The sequence below is a fragment of the Odontesthes bonariensis genome, chromosome 6, assembly GCF_027942865.1.
Source record: "Odontesthes bonariensis isolate fOdoBon6 chromosome 6, fOdoBon6.hap1, whole genome shotgun sequence".
Taxonomy (NCBI): Eukaryota; Metazoa; Chordata; class Actinopteri; order Atheriniformes; family Atherinopsidae; genus Odontesthes; species Odontesthes bonariensis.
This window is the reverse complement of record NC_134511.1, coordinates 17,221,330-17,246,545: the sequence shown is the minus strand read 5'-3', so window position 1 is coordinate 17,246,545 and position 25,216 is coordinate 17,221,330. Positions and strand designations below refer to the sequence as shown.

Here is a 25,216-nt window from a genome sequence, read left to right as displayed (position 1 = left end):
ATTCATGCTTTTAAATTGCATCAAAATATAATCATAGGACCTGTATGTAAAAATGCTGCACCTTGATGATAGGGCTTTATCTGATTTACTGTAACCATCTATGATGTTTTATGATTAAATCTTCAGCTGGCAGAAATATGAGCACCTCCTGCCCTGCCGTGCTCGTCTTCCACTATCTCGATTCCCTGACGTCAAACTAAAATTGCCTAAAAATATTAGGATTTGACCTCTGCTCCCCTTAGGGGAAAATCTATGTAACCCATTCATGGCAAACATTTTATTCTTTGCCATGAAATTGTTGTGCTTTATAATACTTCAACTGATCTGGTTCAGGGGGAGAAAAACAGTTTGACCAAAGTCTTAAATCCACAAATAGATCTTCTAAAGCTGGGAGATTAGGCCAGACGAGGTTTAGACATCCTGTTTTGTTCCAGACTCTTTGAGTTTAGATGAACTCAAAGGTAAGTATGGAACTTTTCTTTTTTTTTTCTCAGTATTTGTCTATGTGTAAAGGGTAGGAACACCATCTTGCACAACTGGTAAGTTTTATTTTTTCAGTCATGGGTAGGAAAAGAAAAGATATGGAGAGGGGAAAACATGTGAAAAGACTTTACCAAGAGTTTTTTTTAATGTTTTTCTTCATTATGCGGTAGAGATTTTGTTTAGCATTTGGTTATGAGAAGTAAAAACGGACAAAGATGTGATTTTGGAGACTGAGCCCACAATTTTAACATAGAAGCGCTGTCCCGAAGCTAGAATTTAGGGTCTTTGGATATAAAAGACACCCTCAGAACAAGCCTGAATATTTCATCTAAAGAAACCAACATGTGTTTTCAGCTTTACATTCAGCTCTGTTGGCAATTTTGCCCAGAAACAAAAATATTTGAATTCACATTAAACAAAACAAAGAAAAGCTGTGAATCTTCACACTGCTGAAATGGAACCGTAGAAAATGATATATTTTAGTTTGAAAACATGAACTGATCCACAAGGAATGATGGACATTCATGAGGATTTTATCAGATTGTGTTTGTTAGACTATATTTCTTTAACTTGACTTGACTTTAGGGCTGCACGGTGGTGTGGTGGTTAGTGCCGTCGCCTCACAGCAACAGGGTTCCAGGTTTGATTCCCAGCTGGAGACTTTCTGTATGGAGTTTGCATGTCCTCCCTGTGTATCTGTGGGTTCTCTCCAGGTACTCCAGCTTCCTCCTACCATCCAAAAGCATGCATGTTAGGTTAATTGGTGTCTCTAAATTGTACCGAGGAGTGAGTTTGAGCGTGTGTGGGGTTGTTTGTCTCGTTTGTGGCCCTGTGATGGACTGACGACCTTTCCAGGATGTACCCTGCCTCTTCGCTGGGATAGGCTCCTCCCCCCCCCCTTCGTGCAGCCTCTGTATGGTGTCCAGTAGGTGGCCACAGTAACCCTAACAGAAAACGTAGCTGCTGAGGCCACATGAAGCTCTGTTAGCAAACATCCATCACATGTCACGGGATAGAAGAAAGCTGGGCCTTTCTCTACCATCTCACTAATGGAAGAAGGTCAAACAAACTGAAGTTGTAATTGATTTGTATCATTTGCTGAAACAGATACACGATAAGTTATTAACATCGTGTATATTGCTGCAGTAATTCAAATTGTCTTACATTTTTCTGTTGGCATGTATTGCGGCTTTAGTCTTAGATCCAACACTTTTATTTGCTTGTGAAAGGAAAAATTTAATTTCTGTTCAAATGAGCAATGGTTGCTCAGGGGAACAGAAACAGCATTACTTGTGTATCCAGACTCCATCGTGTACTACCAGCTAAAATGTATTTTTTTTCTTCCAAAGGGGATTGCGTGCTCTTGTCGAATTGCCAAAATACTTCTTTAGTTCTTTTCATACAGCTGATGTGTTTTCACTTCCTCTCCCTTGTGGTCTGTTTCTCTTTTCTTCTTCAACAGGAGCAAGAAGAGACATGTAGAGTGTTTGTGGGGTCAGAGCTCTGTGTTTTCTTTGTCATCCACCTGACATGCAATATCAATGTCTGTTTCATGGTTTGTTTGTTTTACAACATTATTCCCTCTTGACATTGTACTTGCCGTCTCACTGAAGTCAGAAAATCCCCAGTATTTGATCATCTGAGAATTAATGTAGTAGAATGGAAATCCAATTTATAAAAATAAGGTCATTCTTTCACTCTCTTGCTATTGTTTTAGCAAAAGAGGCCCATTGGGTTCCGAGTTCTGTGTTTCTCCAGCAGCATCATCGCCTGACAACATAATGTCAGACATGTGACAGAAAGTGAATGGAGCTGCTCTCAATAAGGACAATTGTTGAAGTCAGCGTGACAGTAAGAGAGCGCTCTGTACTGCAGCAGACAAGACAATGACAGACGATGATTAGTCAGAAGTCATGTGCAGTTTTTCCGAGGGTGGAGACGGAGACGGGACACTTGAAATCAGTCATTTATCTTCTTTTTTTTTTAGTTGTCTGCATAGAAATAATAATCTTACATTTGGTCTGGCTCAGTTTGCTGCAGTCAGACCAGTAAAATTCAGTATTTCAACTATATCTCCACCCAGCCTTGCATCACAGCATATCGGTGGATTCTTACAGAGTGCTTGGAAAGGGAACAGCACCATTTATGTTCCCCTTAGAAAACAAAGCATGCGCCTTAATCAACCACGTGGAGAACAATTTAAACGCTTGTTTGCTTCTAAATCTAATTTGCTCAACAGTTAACGAAATTGAGTCAATAGAAAGACAATAGGTTTGAAGGAATTTAAAAAATGTGCAACATTAACTAAAAAGTACTTGCTGAGTTAACAAGAGGCATAACCAGCATAGCAGCTTTAATGAGTGTAATTTGTAAGAGGAACCAAAACTGTCGTTAGAAGTTGCAAATAAAACAGTGGCGGGTGAAACAAAACACAACAGATATGGTGTCGGCAGTAGGAAGTTTGTCTTCAAGCAGAGATTACAGACTGATCTGGGATGAAGGTAGCATGTGGGCCCCTACTATAGATACAGAATACCAGGTAGGAGTGTCTGAACAGTGGATAAGGCCAAGTTCTTGAAAAAAAGAATGTATATATATTTTTCCCTGGAAAATCTCTGGGGTCTTTTGGATACTTTTTTTTTACTCATAGAATATTGTAAACAACCAGGAAAAAAGAAAACATTCACTGTTGTTTTTCAGAAAGAAACGTCATAGAAATCATAAGAATAAGAATACATGATCTGAGAAAACATCAATGCTATGAATAAAACTGTTTAGATTTGTGTTTTTAAGTGTTACTGAAGAAGATATCTTTGATGCAAACTAAAACGTGGCATTCAAAGAGCATTTACGAGTAAACATTTTAGAAGAGGAGTTGCAAATTGTCCTGACGCAAAACTTTATGATTTATTTATTTTTTCTTTATTTCTCACATTTTCCAAAGAACTGGTTTTACATAACCGTACCCTTTTAATCTTCTGTGTGGATAAAAACATCATCGACTTTATAAAACTATAAAAAAAAGAAGAAGAAAAAAGGTATTTTCCATACAATAATTATATGAAGGAATATTTTAACAGCAGGCAGCAGCAAAATTCTAAGGCAAAAATCAATATAAAATATATTATTTCTGAGTTCCGTCTCGATTTTCAGGACAGCCCTGGCTTTCTTATTCAAAGGTACCACCAGACCTCTACAAGCCTGCTTGCAGTGTGCTTACAGACACTCATTATATTCTAGGCAAAAGGGATTTCATTCATTCATGGCAACATCAGACCAAAACATACTAGAAACCACATTTCCAACAAGGTCACACTGTAAAAAAGTAGCTGTTCCTGAGGTAAACCCAACATCCTGTATTTTTCTTTTTGTTACTCCATAATTACTTATTGGACTTGATCAAAAAAGGCTGCAGAAGTTTGTGTTTCTTTATGCCTCAGTTAGGTGCAAGCACTGTCTTCTGTGGTGCATCTTTGGGTTGTAATTAAAGTTCATCAGCCACAGCAGGTAGCCGCAAAAGCCTGCCAGCTACAGCATTCGCTCCATGCAGGCAAACAGTGTTCAAAGCGTGCATCCCAACAGGCAGCAGTTTACATTAAGGTTTTGATTTGCAGCTCACTTTTGTGTTTAAAGCCCTCCATTGCCATCATAAAGACTGGAGGCACTGCAGAGAATTTATTGGCTTCCAGGCTCCAGCTTCAATTGGTGCTGCCATAGTGGTTCCCATTGGAAGGATTTTCCTGTAAACTGGTGTGTGAGGCCTCTTCCTCCTCCTCCTGTGATACAACTGGCTCCACTGGCTGTGCAAAGAAGTTGGAGACACAGAACACCTGTAGAAAACAGCAACAATTTAACTCCATTACAGTAAATGTACTGTGAAGAGAGATTAAAAACATTAAAGTGGTTCTGTTCAAAGAACCTTGTTTAATTATTCCCAAATACCAGTTTAAACTTCCTGATTTTCTGGTGGGTCAGATGTTAAGATTCTCATCTCAACTTCTATCAGTGATTCAAAAGTTTCCAAGCATACCAAATAAAACACTTACTTTTGGGTAAATCATGTGTAAAACAACCAAGAAGCCGACATTTATCCTCTGAATTTGAATAGTGAGTCTCTCGGTTTGAATATTTTACCGTGTAAACTTTCAATGAGTAACTGGAACAAGCCAATGGGGAAGAATGTGTTTGATGAGATCATTTTCCTACTCTTAAAGATCCTCTCTCTCTCTTATTGAAATATAACAAGGTCTACATGTGTCGTTTTTAAGTATTCTTTCTGTATAGTTTGACTTTTTGACACAAATACATTTCAAATACATGACGCCTTGCGTTGCCATAATCCTAATATGTGCTTAGATAAAACTTACTGTGAAAACAGCCACTGAACCCCCTTGCAGGAGGCCAGCGAGCACATCACTCCAGTGGTGTTTGTAGTCAGACACCCGGGACAGACCCACATAAATTGCAGTGGCGATCAGGAAGAACTGGGTCATGGGGCGCAGAAGCCTTGCCCATCTCAACTTCAGTCTGGCTTGAATGTACAGCTGCAGTAGTCAGAAGGAGGACATGAGTAAATGCTAGTCTGAAAAAAGCTGTGGGGTCACACCTTTGCATACTGAACGTCCAGATCGAGATTTACAGCACAGGTGTCGCCAAAAGGCATTCACAATAAGAGTGAGAGCACTTCTTGACATTAACAAGTTTGATTGAATTGCATTAACTAGTTACAAACAGTGGAGCACATAAAAACAATGCGATATTTCTAGCCCTCGTGTAAAAAGCTGATTTAGATGGTTTATTGTCTTTTTTTAGGTAGAAAATATTTACTTACAACAAGGAACAGCATGCAGTACATGGAGAAGGATGAGTGACCGGAGTAGAAGGACAACCTATGAATGATGAATTAAATAATGAATGAATTTCAGAACAATCACCATAATTAAGTACGTTTTTATTACAAATGCATATTCAATATCAAAATGATGTTTGTCATAATTTATATCCATAACGGTCTATTTAATCTTTAAGAAAGATCTTTGGAAGGATTTAAGCAGGAATCCAAGAAATTTACACCTGAAAGTCAGTACTGCTCATGACCTCAACTTTTGACTCCTCTTATTATGTGTCTGCCTGAGTTTGTGCACTGAATAAAGGAGTGGAAACAGTTGAACAGCTGCCAATCGCCACCAGTCTTATCTACTATAAATACCCAAAGTCCACCATGCTGCTCTGCATGCTGCTCAGGTCATCTTAGCGTGGTTGGGTCTTTTCTGCTTTCTCTTGATTGCCTCTCCTCTGGGCCCAAGACTGCCCCTGGCTGTTTTGTTTTGTGCCGTTTCCTCTGCCTGCCACAGCTCTGAAACCTTGCTCCTTCCCTATGCTCTGGGACCAGTTGCTTGCCTTAACATTTCCCACTTAGTTACTGGTCTCCCTGCTCCGATGAATATTCTGAGATGCAAATCAAATCAAGATATTACGGGCAGACTATTTGCACTATTATTTGCAAGTGATTTGTGTGCATCAAGATATCATCAACTTATTTGCACAGGTTGCCATGGTAACAACGCAGGCATCTGCAACTACATAGCTACACGGCATAAAGTGGCTTTCTAACTAACAGCAGGTTCCTTCCAGCTTTCCATACATACAAGACTCCTCCAAAACTGATTGCAGGCAAATTATGGAGTTGTGTGTCAACAGATTGTCGTTCTTCACAGCTCTGCTAGTTACAGGCACCAATTCTACAGAGCACCGCTGTCTCTTTGGCTTCGACGTCTTCAAAAGACACTTTAAAATTCTGATTTCAGTGGTCAGAGTGCCCAGACTGAGATACAAGAGACACCATCTTCAAACGGGGTTTGTATCTGATCTTCAGATCATTCTTTCTTTTTGTTTTCTTTGCTAAAAACAGACCTGGATACAAACTAGCTATCCCAAAAGTAACTCAAAGCCTCTTTGTCTGGCACATTCCTGGCTGTGAGATCAGTTGTATAATGTAAGCAGGTGTTTTATCTGAGGTAAATAACTAATAGAGATAATACAGTATACCCATTCATTCTGTCTACTGGCTTATCCTGTTTAGGGTCACAGGGACTGGAGCCGCTCCGGCTGCCATGGGACGAGAGGCAGGGTCAGTCCTGAATCTCAAATTCTGTCATTTAACCACTTTGTCTCAATAAATTAAAACAATTCAAAGCCTCTGCAATCATTGCAAAATGCTTATAACATCATGGTTTAGTCAGAGGAAATGAAGTGACTACTGAGGGTAGTTTAGGATTGAGTCCCCCTACCTGGCCTCATCGACCATAAACTTGTCTCCAGTGCAGGTGAAGTTCTCGATGTATCCTCCTGTTTTGCAGTTGATGCGATCCCACACCGGTTTGCATGTGGCCAGGAAGTGTGGCCGCAGGCGGCCAATGGAGTACTTTGCTATATCAGTCAGAGACTGGCTGGCAGCAGCTCCAAACAAGTAGCTTCCCACTGCTTTGTAGATGCACGACATGTACTTTTTCCCCAAAGACTGGTTCTTGATGCGGGACAGGTAAACTGAAAGGAACTCGCCACAGATGATCTGAAACAGAGGAGACCAATAAGTTGGCAATCTGTGACACAAAAAAAGAAGAAAAGATGACAAAACAAGAGGAGTCAAATATCCATCTGTGGTGACATTATGGAAGAAGACTGTGGACTTACAACAATCAGTGTGAAGGGGATCATGACTCCTCCCAGGAGCTGGTAGGATATCGTGTCCTCTTTGACGGGGTATCTGATGGACTCATCATTACAGAAGAAACCCCGCTTGAAAGGGCTGTGTTGAAGAGTGAGGATAAAAAAAGGAAGTCCAACTGTTGAAATGAAGACAAAGGCAGATAAATGACATGCTGAGTTCTACATCTCTCAGACCTAAATTAATCTATAGTGAAAAGCACATTAAAAAAAAGGCCACTGCATCTCATGATGCTACAGTTTAGTCACAGGAAATGTGATGTGTTGTCACAGGCGTTCACCCTTCGAAAAAAACCAAAAAGACTTTATAGAAGCAGATTTTTTTCCTCTGCCGCATAGAGTTACACAATAACTGAATGAAATGCCCGAGGCTTGAATTACTGCAGAACAATTTTGCAACAAGAGGCACAGCAACGCAAGATGGCATACTGTCCAGCAGTATTTCACATTTCCTTCTTTAATAGGTGGAATGATGAAGGAATAACCAGCTGAGACTCATGACGCTAATCTGTACCAAAGAAAACATGCTCTGGCTGGCTTTGGTTGCACAGTCCTTTCTCCCCTCTTGATAAAGTTTAATCTTATGCAACTGGACTGTTGGCTAAACTGAAGACGCTAATGCAACACCAGGCACTCCTCCAAGTACGATCACTGTCTGTAATGCTTTTAGGCGAAATGAGTTGTCGTACAGTCACTGCAGGGCAAATTACACCGTCTGCTGTCCCTTGAAATGCTGAATAAACCTGAACAGGCTGTTAATGACATCAAGTCGACTCTCCTTATTCAATCATGAATCTCTAAATGTGCAACAAGCTTTAACAAGGATGAGTCAGTATTTCAGAGAGGAGCACAAAAAACAAAGTCTTCCTTTGCGAGCATCGTTTCCTGTTTTTCTTCCCTCCATAATGGCTAGAAATGATTATTATAAATATTGTCATCATTGTCATTGTGACAGAATTTGTAGCAAAAAAATAAATAGAATGAGGTCAGAGTTGGGTGTAGCAGCAGGCTGGGTACACCCAGGACAGGTTGCCAGGTTATCACAGGGCCACACGGAGACATATAACCGTGCACGCTCACACCTGTGGTCAATCTAGAATCACATCTAGATCACATTACATCTCGTTTGACCGTCACCGATTTAAAAGTACTAGTTTACTTTCTAAGTTGTTACACTCCTGTTTTTAAAAACATGAAGCTCAACGGGAGCATGTACATGAAGCCTTTGAAGACACCGTATGCAGGTACTTAATTGCTGAGGGTGTAACCTCTGTATTTGTCCTTTCAGATCCTCTTTTTGTCGCAGTTAGGTCGATCACTTTCCATCTTGCACAATATGTGCTCAGACCACAAAACCTTCCCCAACAGGTGAAGAAATGTACTGAAAACATGACAATATTAGCTGTGGATGCCAGGAACAGGCAGCTAGACAAATAACACAAAGAGAAATGTCAGAACTTGTCAAATATGTCTCTGGGAATGAACACCTATACCCCTATTTAATGCAAGACTAGAATGCAGGACACAGAAGAAATGTAGCTTTATTTCTTATTCATCATTTATATTATGAAAAAAAAAGTACTGCTTATATTAAGAAGTGGAGAGAATCACTGATTTGTAAGTAATACTAGATCTGATGTTAATGGAAGTGTTCAAATGACATTTATGCAATTAGCAGCTGGTCTCCCAGAGATTACGATTGGAGCCGAGTGAACTACTCTTCTGACATACAGCTCCTTCAGATTCAAGACCTTTTTGTTAGGTTTCATCCTAAAACATTTCAGACTCATCTTGACAAAGTATCGATATATTCATTTTCATATCCGTCCTCAAAGCAAAGACACGTGTTGGAAAATATCCAGCTCACATCGTTCTTCTATCAATGGTCTTTCAGATGTCTCAACAACTCGACCAAAGTCCACCTATCGGACGTAATTAGAGAATGCACACACCCGTCTTTTTCAGGTTTCACATTTGAAAGAGTGAAAGTAAGCCGCAAGGTCGAGAGAAATGTCCGTAAATCTTCTAGACAGGATTGTGCTGAGGCACAGACCGACAGAATCTAAAGTTCCCAGAGAAACCGACATCTCACGAAACAAAGATTGAGCTAATGGCCTCAATTCTACATGGCATGTGTGGAGGAAACCAGACACTGAGCATCACTGCACTAATATAATCTTCAGTCACACTCACTGACCGTGGCAACGTCACTCTGTGGGGATGCTTTTCTGACACAAATCAGGACTTAATGGAAAGATGGATGCAGAAAAATTCGCACAAGTCTCGAGTCAAACCCTTTCCAGAGTGCTCCAGAACTCACGGTGAAGCTGTACATTTCAAATAGGCAACAACCACAGAGTGGGACTCTGCATAGACCTAAAAAAAAATGGCCGCGCATCAACACCGCCCACCCAACCTGGTTGTGCTTATTTTTTACCTAAGAGGGATGGGAGAAACTTCCATAGCAGGGTATGACGATCTTGTCGGATCATTAGGAGAAGAGTTGAGGCCAGGATATCTGTCAAACATGCCCAAAGTTCTTAGGGACAGTTTTTGGTCTTTTATTTCAACCAAGTGAACAAAACAATTCAACAATTTATTATTCTCAACATCTCCGAGAGAGCTTTATGAGTTAATCTCAAACATGCTTTCTTTGTAGATTACGAAATTAAACCATATGTAAGAATTAAACAATCAGTTTCACCTAAAAAAAAAAACAACTTTAAAATATTGCACTGCCTCATCAACAATGATTCACTGGTATTATACAATAATGCCGAGATTATCCTTTGGATAATATGACAGTGAATTCACTATAGCACAGCTATAAATGTAGGTCAAGGAGTTTCTGTTATTTACTGAGGGTAAAAGGACGTGAATGCATTTACTGATTCTACAGCAGTGCATCATTGTACATTTAATAAAACATGGTTACTTCTAATAATCCAGACCTGCCTTAGACTGTAGGCAAATTAAAATAGGACAGGAAACAAGTGCCAGCTTCACAACAAAATGAGAGGACTGTAGAGTCAGGAGCACGGCTAACCACGAAACACTGGCAAAGCAGAGCAAAGAAAGAGAGAGTCGTCTCATCTCAGAGAAAGATCTCTGGAGCAGAGTGTCTAAAACCTGTTCACACACCGCAGCTTTAAAACTGAGCCTGGTGTCTCAAACAGGAGCTTCAAAGTTCAAGGTGTGTTTGTTTCAATAGCTGGGACTGAGATCATTTTAATGCAACCATGCCACACACTGTAAGCAGTCCCAAAGAATGCCTCCGTGGCATGATTACATTCCCTACAGGGAACTAAAACTACAGATCTAGATGGAAAGAGAAAAAAAAAAAAAAAAACTGAGGGTGGGACTTTTTCCATCTTCCTGCTTGGTTCCTGAAACCAGAAACCTGAAACATTTATACATTTATTCAAATAACTGTCATGGATTTTCTTTATAGGCAACTTCATGTAACATGCCCTCTTCCAATCAAATCTCCTCATTTCTGCTTTGAAACCCACAGAGGCGCAGTTCTTGTTAAATCAAGGGATTAAAAGGTGCGTTAACCATTCACTGAAGGAGCGGATTCACATACCGAGGATAAGGCAGGTAAAGTCGAGCAGCACGAGCGGGATCCCCGAGGCTTCAAACATGTTGCGTCTCCTACTGTTGCTGTCAAAAATGTCCGGTCCCGAGAGACGAGGCGCAGTTTATCTGCCGCACATGTGTCGCTATTCCAACACAAAGTTAAAACACAACCAGTGTCATTGTCCCGGGACGGTGCGAGCAGCTGAAGCTACCAGGGAGCTTTTAGAGAGAGAATTCAAATAAACCAAGTCCAAATCACTCGACTAAAGACTAAAACTAACCTAAAAACACCTAAAAACACCAGCACACACGGGAGGAGCGGCTCACCCTTCCTGCTGCTCACAACTCATCATAACACTGCGGGATTTCTCCAGCTCATGATACCGCCCAGTCATCAGATGAGACCGCACCGGTGAGACACGGGCACGAGCGCTCTTCCACCCCTCTGATTAATGCTGCCTCCAGGGACAGCTGGGAATTCTCCCACCATAGCATTTTGACAACGTGCAGCTGAGAAGGTCACGATGAATCTCAATCCTCCTATCCTTTAATAAGGCTTTGAAGCTATTTTAATAGTATTTTAACAGGATAATTAATTAATTCAAGTATTTTTTTTTTAAATTAATGTATGGATATATACCTATATTTGCCTACATTTCTTGTTTAGATGGCATTTCATAGCTTTAGATCAGTTGCAGAGGTTTAGTCGGATGAAAAAGTGTTAATGCAAATATTTTTTGGCTTCAGTTTCTGTTATGATTAATTCCACCAACTGGATGTTACAAAGAAGTGAAAGGCACATGTGCAGATGAAAAATAATCATAAAACACAAGTGCAACCTGAAGAAACATTAAACATTTGGCAATTGTCTAATTCATTTCCTTAAGCCAAGAAATAGAGATACTTTACAGTACCAAAAGGATAGAAACGAACAAAATACTGAGCTCAAAAGATATTCTAAGTATATTCGGTAAAATCCAAGTTTGAAACGATCACTTTGAAGTTGTTGTTTCGTTAGCCTCAAAATCTGAAATCGACATAGAGTTTTAGGCAGGACGGTGCCACAAACAAATGGAAAAACAGAGACCAGTCAGTAAGAACCTTATCTATAGGGAGAATGATTTGAAATACAATGCTGGGTTGAATGGGGAACAGCTGAAAAGTAGCAAGGAGAAATATGATATATTCTGAGGATTTTTATCAGACCCCATGCTACGGCTTTTCGGAGAATTTGCAGCCCAATAATAAAAAATTACAGTGATTAAATCTTGTGGTAACAATTGCATCCATGAGGCTTTCTGCTTCCCTCTGAGCCTGGATGTTTCTAATTGGGACAATGTTACCAAGGTCAAATAGGATGGTTCTGGAAACCTGTTTCATGTGTGAGTGAAAAAAACAAAACAGATCCTGGTCAAAAATAACTAAACGCAATCAACTGCTGTGAACTAAAACAAAGAAAAATGTTCAATAATTCAATAACAATATTTATAGTAGTCGACAAATAAATCATCAATGTAAAACCTAGAGCTGCTGGAAGGGAAATTAGTTAAGTATTCATTTCACCACTAAACCACATAATATCAAAGGAATTTGACCAGTTTAAATTCTTCACGTAATTTAAAAAGTAATCTGATCACTGATGCAACCATCCCCTTTGTATTTAGTGGTCATTTTAACATCGGTACTCAACATAATCAGTGACACTCTGTGGTCTTTTTTTATCTTATAATGTATCGAAAAGTTTAGTTCAGAAAATTAAAATCCTCAAAAGCATCAATCTCTTAGTAAATTTCAGCACCTTCTTTCAACAATGACGTCCCTCTTTCCAGACACTGTTTGTGAGATAAACTGCAGAGTCTCATGACAAACTGCAGCCTGCTTTCAGTTTTTCAACACGTGACAGATGTTATAGTGTTGTCTCAGCGGTTTGTAACTGATACTAATGTATTAAGGGGTGTGTAACGATCCAATCTGTTATCTGGCTGAGGCTGAGGTATGAAGGTTTTTAATACAGTTTAACTATACCTACTTATAGGGTATCAAAAGTAAAAAAGGTCTCAGTCATAATGGTCATGGATATGGTAATCATCTAGTGTGAATTTCCGAGTTGCACTTTAAGGCAGCACAGAAAAGAGGATGAAATAAAAGTCTCGGGCCTATCACGTGCCCCCTTTGGCCCTACGACAGCCGTCTGCTGATACAGAGCTGCTCCTCCCTCCGCTGTGTGCGTCCTCATTGGTAATGAGGTCATAGCATCAATATTATTAATAGCTAAGCCCCCTGTCGCCTGATCAGTGCGACATATTAATCAGATTATACACATGTATCTCTGAGGTGTTCCAGCAGCAAGTTTTTCTCGACATGCTGGGAAATATACTGATGCTGTGATGTCTTCGTGTTGTTTTTCTCTCTTTCATGAATATAGATTAAACACTTAAGAGTCGAACAGAATATCTGTTTTAATGGGGAGGCACCAGTGAAGGAATGGTTGGATATTTTTTCAGGAAGTAAAGTAAAATCATGGAAATTACGTCCTGCACAAAGTGTAACACAATTTTAAAAAATCCCCAAATCACGGTACAAAAGTAGCCTTCTGTCAATACACGAGCTTCTGAATTTGAATGCATGTGAATAAAGTCACCAAGTTTTAAATCCTGTTGGATAGTGCATCTTAAAACAATAATGCAATTTTTTAGAATGTTTATTTGTGATAATAAATTGTAAAATATAGTCTTTAACAGACTAAATGAACCATGGCTTTGACAAATGTGTAGTTTCAGTGAATAGTGAATAACCAAAAAACCCTCAGTTTGAAGGAAGAGGAAGCATGTTTATTGATATCTCTGATGCAGAGCGTGCACAGCAGTCCTGCAAGGGCTGAGCATTTTGTTTACCTCTAAGTTAAAATCATGTGGGGAAAAGATGACTTGGTAAAACACAGCGAAGGGTTGTCCTCTGCCATGGAATGGATTGCTACTAAATCTCTACGTCTGAGTTTTCCCAAAATTTGTTGTGAGCTGACCTTGTGCCACATATTGCCATCACAAAAGGCGGCATACAATCAAAACTAAAATAGCAGTAGTGTTTAAATATGGTGCAAGTTAGTAGAACAACATATTAGCAGTACATTTATATAATCTTATATACTCGTGCAGTATGTGACAATTTTTAAACCACTGTTTGTCCAAGTTGTACAAAAGTTTCTGGTTTCTTTGCAGACTAAGGCATATCTGGTACTATGATGTATTACATTAGACCACATCAGAGAACTGTATACTGAGTAGCCCCACTCAGATTAACCACAGTCGATAAAACCTGCATGCATCAGCTATATTACTGACATACGCAATACTGAATCATGTGGCTTTTTAATGCCTTTTAAGCGTATTGTGTTGACAATATTGACATGATTTCCGTTTTGTAATACCTTTATCCAAATGTTGTATTTTCACATTGTGTGATCTATAATTGTACTTAATCATTTTTCATGACTGATTGTTGTTTTTGGCTTATTCATTTTTAAATAAAGCCCTCAACTAATTCAACTTTCAACCATTCTCATTACTATACAAATGATGCAGCCTGCAGAGAGGCAGCCTTTTGGTGAAGGGATTCACCAGCGTTGTTCACAGTGTGAGATCCAATATGTTTTGAGTTGATGCTAACATTTAATCAGTATTTACTGCAGGCTGGTTGAAGGTGTGGCATGACTCCTGGTTTGTGACACTGTAAGAACTGTATTTATTGTACGACACTGTATTTACTCTACAAACATGAGCGAGCGATGTGGGTTTTCACCAACTGTGGATTCAGAAATGCCAAACTGCAGATATTTTGACTCGTGAAAATATGAGCAAGGATAATGACATCCATGATGAGTTAAGATGTCAGTGGATTTCCTTGAGCTGTCACAACCTTGGAACTGATTTCTTTGGTGATCATAAAGAAAAGGGAGCATTTTGAACAGAAATAGTTCATGTTTTGTAAAAAGGGGAATTCTTGTTTTCTTATTCTTTTACTGTTAAATCCATTTTTTTTCCTTTTACTGTTCAGTGTTGCTGTGTTTTGAGAGATGAGATTTTTAGAACATCCTCCTGTTTTGAATTTTTCTTTCAACTGAAGAATCATGGAGCAGACAAACAAATGTCCTTCATACAGTCATTTTATTTGGGAAAAAAATAAACAAATCAAGTTATTTAATGTCAGTTCTTTTCAAGTTTTTGTGCCCATAGACTAAAACAGTTTTCCTTGGAAACATAACTCCACTATCATAATGTAAATAGGCCTAATCAAAACAATGGTTAATAGCACATTTAAGGATCTCTGACTTGGTTGTTCTCATCAGATATCTCTGTTTGTCTGTTTCTGGGAGTTCAGATGGAGCTCGATCTCCCGTTTGAAGAAAAGCTCCCCCAGCTGGCCGTGAGAGGCTTCGCTCATGGCTTTGGTCTGCATGCACATCTTGTACTTGTCTGGAGGAAGCTCTTCAGAACAGCTTTTCTCGTGCCACATGTGGAAAAGGCCTGGAGACGGAGCGCGAATCACCATCAGCTTACTGTGAAGGTACTTCCTGTACAGGTGCACGTCCTCCATCCCCCAACCTTTGATGTTATGGTCAAACCCACCTGTCAGAAAGTTGGGAGGTCACAGCCCGATTCAACAAATGACTTACTATTAATTTGGCTCCTGTTGTTTGTCAGTTTCAACGTCAACTTCTGTCTTTTTTCCCTTCAGAAAACAACTACCTTGCTGCTTCAGAGCTGAAACAAAAAGCTGATTAATTGATTGATTGGTGCAGTAACAGAAAGTTATCTGGCCTCAGTTCTGATAATTGATTGATTACTTTACATTTCTTGGCACAAATTCAAAAACTTAACTGATAGCAAGCTCTAAAATATATCCAGTTTTAAGTGCATATTATATATCCCCCATTATTCCAGTTTTCTAATTCAATTAAAAAAAGAAAAACACGAGTAAACTTGGACCTCATCTTTGATACATTAAAAACAAACATGGCAGAGAGATGGATCAATGTCATGGGAGCTAAAAAAAAAAAAAATAGAATTAGTAATTCCAGAAGAGATTATGTTAATAACTGTACAATGGTTTTCTCTCTCCATCCTAAGAAAAATCCATGCACTGACTTTTATTGCTAAAGCCCTAATGGGTAAACTACCTTTATACATTTTTAATTTGTTTTCTTTTCAAAATAGTGTTTACAGGACTAGGTCATCAGAAAAAATAATTTTACATATTCCACTTACAAGAACTGAACTTGGGAAAACAGCCTTTTCATCATATGCACCAAAAGCTTGGAATGAACTTCAAGCTACTCTAAATCTTGAAGTTCTTCCATCCATAAATTCTTTTAAAGACCTTTTAAAATTATCATTAACTGACCACTCATTCCTTGTTCGCTGTCTGTTTTTTAGTGTCTGTGTATACTCAGTTTTTATTTTGTTTACTTCTGTTTAGATGTGATGTAGTAGTGGTTTTGTCTTGTCTCTTGTGTTTTATTGTAATGTAACTTTTTTAAGCCGCCTTCTTGGCCTGGACTCCCTGGCAGAAGAGTTATCGTAACTCAATGGGATCATTTCCTGGTTAAAGAATGGTTAAATATTTTTTTTTTTTTTTTTTTAAATAGACAAACAGTTGTAGTAGTAATATCTAATGTTGTGACCTAATGTCATGATATCAGGCAAAATTCATTACCTATGTTGATGAAATCAGACCTGTACTGGCATGTCATGCCAAACCCAAAGTCTCTCCAGAATCCACTTTCTTTCCTTATCACCTGAGACAAAAGGAACAGTCGATATCAACCTCCTCAACCGCTGTAATGGAGAAAATTGCTTGTTGTTCTGTACCCACCAGTTGTTGTTGAAGGGAAGGAAGGAGTGTGCGATTGCTGTAGATGATAGATGGGTTGTACTGACTGAAAAGAATAGGGTAGTACACTTTCTTTCCTACAAGAACAGACAAAAACAAAAGCCATTGCACACAAAGGTAATAAAATGGCGCAGCCTGTTAAAAAACAGTCTGCAAAACACTATTAAACCAATAAGTGATTCACACGGTTGTGCACGGATATGTACTAATGCCAGTAAAGAATAAGTGCTGGGTGGCTAGTGTGGGCTACATGAACCTCCAGGCCTGAACTGAGAGATAAAAGATCAGTTTTGTAAAGAACAACGCGACCATGATGAAGGTGAGTGAAAATACATCATAATTTAGAGATGTTTTGACTTGATCAGGCAGGAGCTCCAGAAGTGTTGCTAGGACTTCCTTGATATACCCAGATGTTGTTATGTCAACTTACATCTTTAACGAATGTATCCAACTCATTTGAGGAATAACAATACCTTGTTTTATTGGTGAGACTCACTGAACTAAGGCCATGCCTGAGATAGTGTCTTTTCTTTATTTTATACATCTGTTTTTTGGGTGGACTGTTGATTTCTTTGCTACTGAGCCCTTTAGTTTTATCAGTACTCATAGGGCAGCAGTGGTAGATTAAATGGCCATGAAACAGGTAAATATTAACACTGAGATTGCCGAGCCTTGTCATATGATCATTTGCTTTGTGATTCTGACAAGGAAACAAACCGAGAAGGTTTAACTCAAAACTCATGCAATATCAAATAGCTTTTATCAAAATGGCTTTTTAAACAAGTATACCCTTCCAAAGCACAACAGTGATGTATCAATATCTAATTTTGCCTACAGGTCTCCTTAATCTCGAAGGAATAACATTTGTTGCAGTGCCGGGTTCCTGGACTGTAATTAGATCTGATGTGCTTCACATTACATAGTCTGTTAAACTAACTTAGTTTGTTACTGCACCTTTTCAGGCCACTTTCATCCCCTGCTGGTTGTCCCCACGTTATTTATATCCTACCCAAATCTAAAAAAAAAAAAAATCAAGCTTTTTGAAGAAGCATATGGACTGTGCAAAAGTCTTAAGCCACCTCTTATTCTATATAAATATATTGCCAAGAAAACAGGTGGTGCAGCAATTTATTAAAATATGTATAAACATAAATCAACATAAAGAGTTCAAGGTAAGAAATTGTTTGCGCAATTCTAACTAGCTTGATCATCTTTATTCTTTAACACAGCCTGAACCCTCTCAGACAAGCTTTCTGTCACTTCTTTAAGTAGTCTTCAGGAATAGTTCTCCAGGCTTCTTGAAGGACATCCCAAAGCTCTTCTTTGGATGTTGGCTGCCTTTTGTTCCGTTCTCTGTCAAGATAATCCCACACTGCTTCAATAATGTTGAGCGCCGGGCTCTGGGGAGGATTCATCACTCCATAAGACCTGTTGCCACTTATTTTTAGTCCACCTCTTGTGTCATTTGGCATGCCTCAACCTTTTCTCCCTGTTTCCCTTTCTTAAGAATGGCTTATTGACAGCCACCCTTCCATGGAGACCATTTCTGATGAGGCTTGGGTCAACAGTAGATGGATCAACCGAAGGCTCAGATGCGTCTCTTAGGTCTTGTGTCATTGGTGGAATTTTCAATTTCCTAAGAAAATCACTTTCAGCTACTGCGGCTGTAGATAGTCTTTTAGGTCTGATACTTCTACCTCTGTCCTCCTTCTCCAGTTTCCTCATATTTTTTGAGGACATCCTATACACCATGCTGTGATATGCCAGGTTTCAGCCAGTAGGCCTTTCGGTGCAATTTGTTTGCGCAAAAATGCTATTTCATATCTGTTAAAGTGTGTTATGTTTAGCATTTTTCATACCTATTAAATACACTGGAACAAATTATGTGTCTTTGTGACAGGCTGCTAAGGACAAAATGCCAAATGATACCATTTAAAATAGGTTATATACTAGAATTTCTACTGTGTAGAATAACCACAATAGTGGTTTATCTCTTCTGTTAGGTGACTTTTTTCAATAAGAAATGCATAAACCCAACAGCCAACTCAGTAACATGACTGTATATCTACTTTTGTTTACATTTTATTTGCCTAGAAACATGTTATGGTATAAAGTGATTAATATCTCTGGAAGATTTGGTGAAAACTATGCTGAAAAATCCAAAATGTAAAAATGCCTCTCACCAGGCTCTGCATTCAGACGACAGGAAGTCAAAAAGTCAGCGGTGACGTGGATGTCAACATCACAGAAGAAGAGCAACATGTTCTGCTTCTGCCTCCAAGCTCTGGCGCCTACGTCAAGGCCTCTCCCACGAGAAAACTCCTCATTCATTTGGATCAGCGTGAAGCTCCTGAACCGAGTCTCTCTGAGGGCCAGAAGAAGACAGGAAGGCTGTCATCTGTGCACAACTAGACAGCTACGCTCATGCTAATGGTTTATTTTTAAATGCTCGGAGCAAATAGTCATTCAAAACCACCCAACCTGCAGCCTTCAAGTCTCATCGGACTGATGTAAAATTCAAGAAATACAAAGTTATCCCAAGCTCACAAAGAATCAGCAGTATTTTTTCTGAAACAGATTCTCCATCATGATTTTATCTTTGCAGCCTTTACACAAGAGAGTTTGGTTTGTGTTGGTCCCTGGAGGGGCAGAAGCTTCAGAGGACTTGTGTGTTTTTAGCCTGCAGCTCTAAAACACTGACTTTCTCTTGCATTTTTTTAATCTGAAGGCCAAAATATCTGCAGTGCGGCATAGATACATCTGTGATTAAAGAGTTGAGGAAGAGCAGCAGGCTTTTTAGCCTGTCTTGAAGTTCATTGACTCATGTCATGAATCCTACGAGAGATTTAAAAAAGTTTCGCAACTCAACTTTCAGGATTCTCTCAGGACTTCAAGGCCAAGATCATCAAAACGGTGACTTAGTTCAAAGTCTTGGTTCTGCAATTTGACACACTATTTATTGTTACACCCTCATGAAATGTGGAGGTGATTTATCCGTTTTTTACAAGATTAATGTCACCCATAAAACTAAAGAAAATAAACGACCAAGTTTAAAAGAAAGGACAGCCAGCCACGGTCACAAGTATTTCATTACCAGAATGTAGAAACTGGAAGGTATACCCTCTAATCTGCCGTGATGTCAAAACCCCAAATCTAATCCAAGTCTGAAACCTGTCAATAGAACAGGTATTCACAATCATACCAGATAATTATTCTTTTCTTTACATTTTACATTGTGCCTGTAAATGATCAGTTTCTGACATCTTGAATGGAGAATACCAACTTCTCCCCAGTCAAATGAGAATTTTCATTTAAACTTTTATACTTCCGTCTATTTTCATTCCCAACCAAAAGAAATGTGGTATGTACGTGTGTTAGTTGTGGAGGGTATGAGCACATGAAGTTATGTTGTTTTCCCCCCTCTTGAATAAGCTCGTCTTGAACATATAAAATTGAATTCATCACCAGCTGACCATAAATTATATTGTATCGAACTGTGGTGTTAAGCTCCAACATGTCTAACCACTGTGATGGCGACCTCATTACCTGGTGGTCTGATCCAACACAGCTTTAACCTGGTCTATCTGATCTCGACCAAAGTAGACAACAGTGAGATGAACCCTGCCGTCCTGCTGAATGCACACTTCTCTAAACCAAAAAGACAAACAAACAATTATTTGGAACATAAGACACCAGCTATCAGATAATGATAATTAGATTGGTCGAATTTGGCCTCAGACTAATGATACCCAATACAATCACATTATGCGTGACCACATGCCAGAGTGTTCATTTACATCTACCTGAAGTTGTTGATGAACTGCCTGAATGTGTCCACCCTCTTGGAGAGTGGTACGACGATGTTTATGATCATGCTGCGTGTGTTCACGCTCTCGCTCTTCACCTTCATCACCGGGCCGAACGGCCTGAAGAGCACGAGCTGTGTGAAGTCCCGTGAGCCGCCACCCTTAAACATCAGCTCATAAACACTTCCTCTGTCCCGTTCTGTGCGAGTCAATCCTGCGACAGAGAGGAGACTATCATTTCTTCCATATTTTGGCTCAAAGTGAGGTTCTGGACATGATTGTTATCTGTTAATGATAGAATGGAAACTGGTGTATTTCAAGTGATTTGTGTTTGTGTGAAACTGGGAATTTTGTCAACAATAAAGAAAAGAAAAAGTAAAGAATCAAATTTACAAAGTTTTTTTTCTTTTGTCATTTCCTGAATTATAGGCTTAATGCAGCTAGGTTCTCAAAACAGTGAAAGGCTCATATGAAAAATTAAGATAAAATGTGTCACCCGTTGCTGTGATATTATAACGCCGACAGCAAATGTTTCACATCATTGTCATACTCATCAAACCTCTCAGTGACCCCCTGTGCTCTGCGGATGCTCCAAGTAGACAAAAAATAACCATGAAGAGTCACTGTGAAAAAATTGATAATAAAGTGCGCGTATATTTATTTGGAGGTGAAAGTTGTTCTAGTGGCACAGAGAAACGAGAAGTGGGAACAAAACCCCAAACAAGCTGAAAATTCCCTGTTTGGTCGCTTCTTTGACACTCTGTCAGTGAGATTTGTGAGTGTGTGTGTGTGTGTGTGTGTGTGTGTGTGTGTGTGTGTGTGTGTGTGTGTGTGTGTGTGTGTGTGTGTGCGTGTGTGTGCGTGTGTGTGCGTGTGTGTGTGTGTTGGAATGCACTTAATCATCATTCACCCAACAACATCAGTTGTGCTTTGCCTTGGTTGTGTTTGTGCTAACAAGAATTAGATGTTTGTGAGGAGGTGAATGAAAGAAATTGACCCCTTCTCACCCTGTATGAAGTCTGAAGGGGAGTATGTGATCTTCCGCACAGTGTTGTCTGAATGTTGGGGTCCATTCAGGACATGCAGAGCTGTTTCCACGCTGCCGATCAGCTCATCTCTCCGGTCTTTCCTCCCAGGCCTCTCGGCTGGGTGCCTTGTCAGTCCTGTTTCCAACTGGTAAACCCTGAGTGACGCAACAAAAAATTCCCCTTTACAAGAAGCCGCATCGCATGAGGTAAGTTTTACCATCAGACATGTAATACACAGCATGTCTGGATGTCCTGACAGTTGTGCTGTATCACTCACGTCTGCAGGGTGAAAGTGTCAAAAGGAATCAGTGTATATTCGCTGGGCAGCTTCACACCTGAGTTCACCTCCGCCTTATTCAGCTGGGAGCGGAAGAACTCCTAAAGGACATAATGTAGCATTTACTATGACTGTGTGTTATATCAAACTACGTTTATGCCATCGGCACACATCCAATTTACATATTCTATGCACCTACATACACTGTCCTGTCATTTCCTACCTTGAGGTCAGACCGTGTTGGGATTTTGTGCAGACTCTCCAGTCCCTGTGGCAGAATTCCTTTGGTTTTAGCTTTATCCAGGGATTCCTGAAGCTGCTGTGTCCTTTCCTGGAGAGCCTCCTTCAGCTCAGCTATCTGCTTTGTCAGGCTGTTGATGTAATGCCTGTGAGAGTCCTCCCTCTCCTGCAATAAGGCCATGTATCCCTCCTTACTGTTGGTCCCTCCAGACCACAGCAGAGACTGCTGTTTGCCGTGAGATGCAGGTTTACAGGCCAGGAGGTAGAACAGCAAAAGACAGCAGCAGAGACCCAGCACGATGAGGCCAACTCGGGCCACCAGGGCCAGCAGCCACCGTTTGAACATAGTGGATTGTCTTTTAACAATTCCTAAACACCTCAAATTGCTGTCATGTGTAGATGCACCCACAATGAGGTGAGCAATCCATTGCTCCTGAGTTATCGATCAGAAGTGGATGTTAAAGTCCTCCTACTTTTTTCATGCTGTCCTCATCTCTCCTGTCCATGGGAGGCATCTTCACCTGGTCTCATTTGTTGGTGACAAAAGTGTTTGCGTTAGCTCCCAAATTTCGAAACTCCCTGCAGGGACCAAAATATATACATATTAAAGCTCATTTTTGGCTGTTAAAGTCGAATAACGAGCCTTTGTTGCAGGTTATATAAACAGAGAATGTTTTATCTTATTTGATATGTTTCACTTTAAAAACTTAAAAAAAGGAGGCAAGTCCTAACTAACTTCTTTAACTAGGCTAACTGGTAACAGGTCAGTAATATGATTGGATATAAGAAAAATCCCAGGGAGGCTGGGTCTTTCAGAAGTAAAGATCGGGAGGAGATCAGCACTCTCTGAAAGACTGTGTGGGCAAACGCTTCAACAGCTTAGCTAAAAATGTTTCTCAACATAAAATTTCACAAAATGTGGGTATTTCAAACCTTACCATTCTTACTTTTTCTCTGGATTTAGAGTATCAAGAGAAATTTCTGTATGAACGGGACATGGCTGAAATCCAATGCTGAATGGCCGACACTTCTGAAAACCAGTCAGTGAACACAGTTCATCACTTCAAGAGCCTTGAACGTGAGCATCTATTTGTGGACATTCAATGTTTCTGTGCACTATTTTCAACCAAATATCTGGTTTGAATAATTAACAAATCTGCGTTTTCTGTTTTTATCAACATTGTTTTAAGCTTCCCAACTTTTGTGGAAACACAGTTGCATGACTTCAACTTCAATAAGGGAATGAAAGCCTTCAGCTGGAATGAGCAACATAACTTTGCAAGCTGAATTGCCAAGTTAAACAAAGGATTATATTCATATTCTACGTACTTCATCACACAACTCCTTCAACGATGTTGTGGCCTTATTATGGCCTACATTTATATACAAAGTATTATTAGTAATTCAAATGTAAAATCATCGGTACTAGGTTTGTTGTGCTCCTGTTTTGAATTCACCAGAAACAGCCACAGCAGAAACTCACTCATTCTTTACAGAAAAAAAGAGAACATACCAACCTACAAATCTTGTCCTGACGCGCCGCAGTCTATCGCGAGCAGCTTATGTCATTACCTCGACACAGCTCTCCCCTTGGTCCTGTTGGTGCTGGACTACTGCTCAGGTTTAGTTTGGCTTCCACGAAATGCACAGAAAGAGAAATAACTTGACCTGACATTCAGTCTGACGCTGAAGGTGGGAAGTGATGGAAACAAACATTTCTCTGTGCATCTCTCCACCCCGAGTGTGTGTTGCCATAATCAGTTTATTCATGACACAGTTGGCTCTTTATAGTTCAGGTAGAGGCTGATCTCATGAAAGACTTGCTTATGTTTCCAGGTTCACACAAGCAGTGTGTGTGGATGGAGATGCATGTAAGCTTGTGTTCATACCATGCTGACCTACAAAACAGTGTATGGTTAAGTGATTTTATAAACCCACTTCTTCTGCATAGTTACTCTTTATAGCTCGTATAAAAGCATCTTATCGATTCAAACTGACTACAAAGTGATTTTCATCTAGCCATCATCCCAGCTGAACAACTTCCAGTCAGAAAATCACTGAAGGTCACATGTGATTGAAACCAGCAAACATAAAGATGCATTTCACAGTTTGCACTCTATAAGGCTGCAATTAGGGACAGAGAGAATAAAAACTATACTTACCAGCTGAGGTGCATCTCAAAATCAAGTTACAATTGGCTGTCTGTCTTCATAAGCTGATCATCTCTTTCCTTTAAAAGTAAGAAAGGAAACCATGGAGCAGCTCTCTACCTTGTGAAAAGTGAAGGCTGAAGTGGCCTCACATGAGTAAACTGAACCACATCCTCTCGTCTGTCCATCCCCACCTTTTTCCTGCTCCTCCCTATTTTCAACATTTTCCATCCGTCGCTTCCACCATCCCTATAACTTCTCACACCACCTGTCTTCATTCTCAGTTCCCTTTCAGGTCCACCAAGGCTCCCCTCTGCCCTTCAGTCTAATTATAAGGCAGCCCAAGTAAAGAGTTCCCTTTAGATGCCGATGCTCTGCCACCTACAATCTGTTGTGGGGAAATAGCAAGGTAACCGTTGAGTCCCAGGAATAGTATGGGGTCCTGCACATTTAATGAGGTAACAGTACAGATGGGTTTTTTCCGCCCATTCAGGTGGTGTTTCCTAAGCTTCATATTAGGCGCCATGATTTTTACTGATTAACTGAGATTTGGCGTCCATTTTGTTTTCTCTTCTGAAAATATGACGTCTTTTACACAATGTTGCTTGACTGTGAGTAATGTTATAGAATAATTAAGATAAAATTCAAAAACTTGTAAATAACTTAACATTTTGTAAACAACTATTTTACTTATTTACTCCTGTGTAAAGTGTTTAAATTAGACTACGACAGTACGTTTTGGTTCAAAGTACTTAACAGTAGGTCTTTCATGATGTTTTCAATACAGTAGGCAGCATTATCATGAAAATAATAGGAAGACAATATAAACAGAAGACTTGGGGAAAGATATTTCTGTCAGAATAATTCAAGTTTTTTTTTTGGTATCTGATATATATATATATATTCTTTCCTGACTTTTTTATTGCATTCAAACTAGAAGATAAGAAACTTTTGAAATAGTGCAAAATCCATCTATATTCAATAATTTTTTGGTTTTATTTGGTGAGATTAAATCAAAATATTACTTTTTTTCAATAT

The 25,216-nt window shown here is 39.5% G+C and overlaps 2 protein-coding genes across 2 annotated transcripts; both read right to left on the bottom strand.

Moving 5' to 3' along the window:
• Window positions 1-2,849: 2,849 nt before the first annotated feature.
• On the bottom strand, window positions 2,850-11,199 carry LOC142382145 (phospholipid phosphatase 1-like). The gene is made up of 6 exons (XM_075467682.1): window positions 10,796-11,199; window positions 7,177-7,328; window positions 6,774-7,054; window positions 5,315-5,372; window positions 4,851-5,027; window positions 2,850-4,313 (listed from the first exon to the last, which is right to left on the bottom strand). Exons 1-6 carry the CDS (start codon window positions 10,851-10,853, stop codon window positions 4,182-4,184), a joined length of 858 nt encoding a protein of 285 aa, XP_075323797.1. The 5' UTR covers window positions 10,854-11,199; the 3' UTR covers window positions 2,850-4,181.
• A 3,786-nt stretch (window positions 11,200-14,985) lies between these two features.
• On the bottom strand, window positions 14,986-22,410 carry LOC142382873 (chondroitin sulfate N-acetylgalactosaminyltransferase 1-like). Its single transcript, XM_075469001.1, has 9 exons — window positions 22,012-22,410; window positions 21,789-21,889; window positions 21,491-21,666; window positions 20,481-20,697; window positions 20,224-20,325; window positions 18,861-19,042; window positions 16,660-16,754; window positions 16,501-16,582; window positions 14,986-15,413 (listed from the first exon to the last, which is right to left on the bottom strand). Exons 1-9 carry the CDS (start codon window positions 22,372-22,374, stop codon window positions 15,130-15,132), a joined length of 1,602 nt encoding a protein of 533 aa, XP_075325116.1. The 5' UTR covers window positions 22,375-22,410; the 3' UTR covers window positions 14,986-15,129.
• Between the last annotated feature and the right edge of the window lie 2,806 nt (window positions 22,411-25,216).

Excerpts from the sequence above, each read along its gene's own strand:
- LOC142382145 (XM_075467682.1), bottom strand. The coding sequence starts at position 10,853 with ATGTTTGAAGCCTCGGGGATCCCGCTCGTGCTGCTCGACTTTACCTGC. Across the intron at positions 5,028-5,314 it reads ACTGCATGCTGTTCCTTGTT|CTGTACATTCAAGCCAGACT; the intron begins GTAAGTAAATAT and ends TGACTACTGCAG. Across the intron at positions 4,314-4,850 it reads GTTCAGTGGCTGTTTTCACA|GTGTTCTGTGTCTCCAACTT; the intron begins GTAAGTTTTATC and ends TGTTTTCTACAG.
- LOC142382873 (XM_075469001.1), bottom strand. The coding sequence starts at position 22,374 with ATGTTCAAACGGTGGCTGCTGGCCCTGGTGGCCCGAGTTGGCCTCATC. Across the intron at positions 19,043-20,223 it reads GTGTTGGATCAGACCACCAG|AGAGACTCGGTTCAGGAGCT; the intron begins GTAATGAGGTCG and ends TCTGGCCCTCAG. Across the intron at positions 16,755-18,860 it reads TCGTCTGAATGCAGAGCCTG|GAAAGAAAGTGTACTACCCT; the intron begins GTGAGAGGCATT and ends CTGTTCTTGTAG.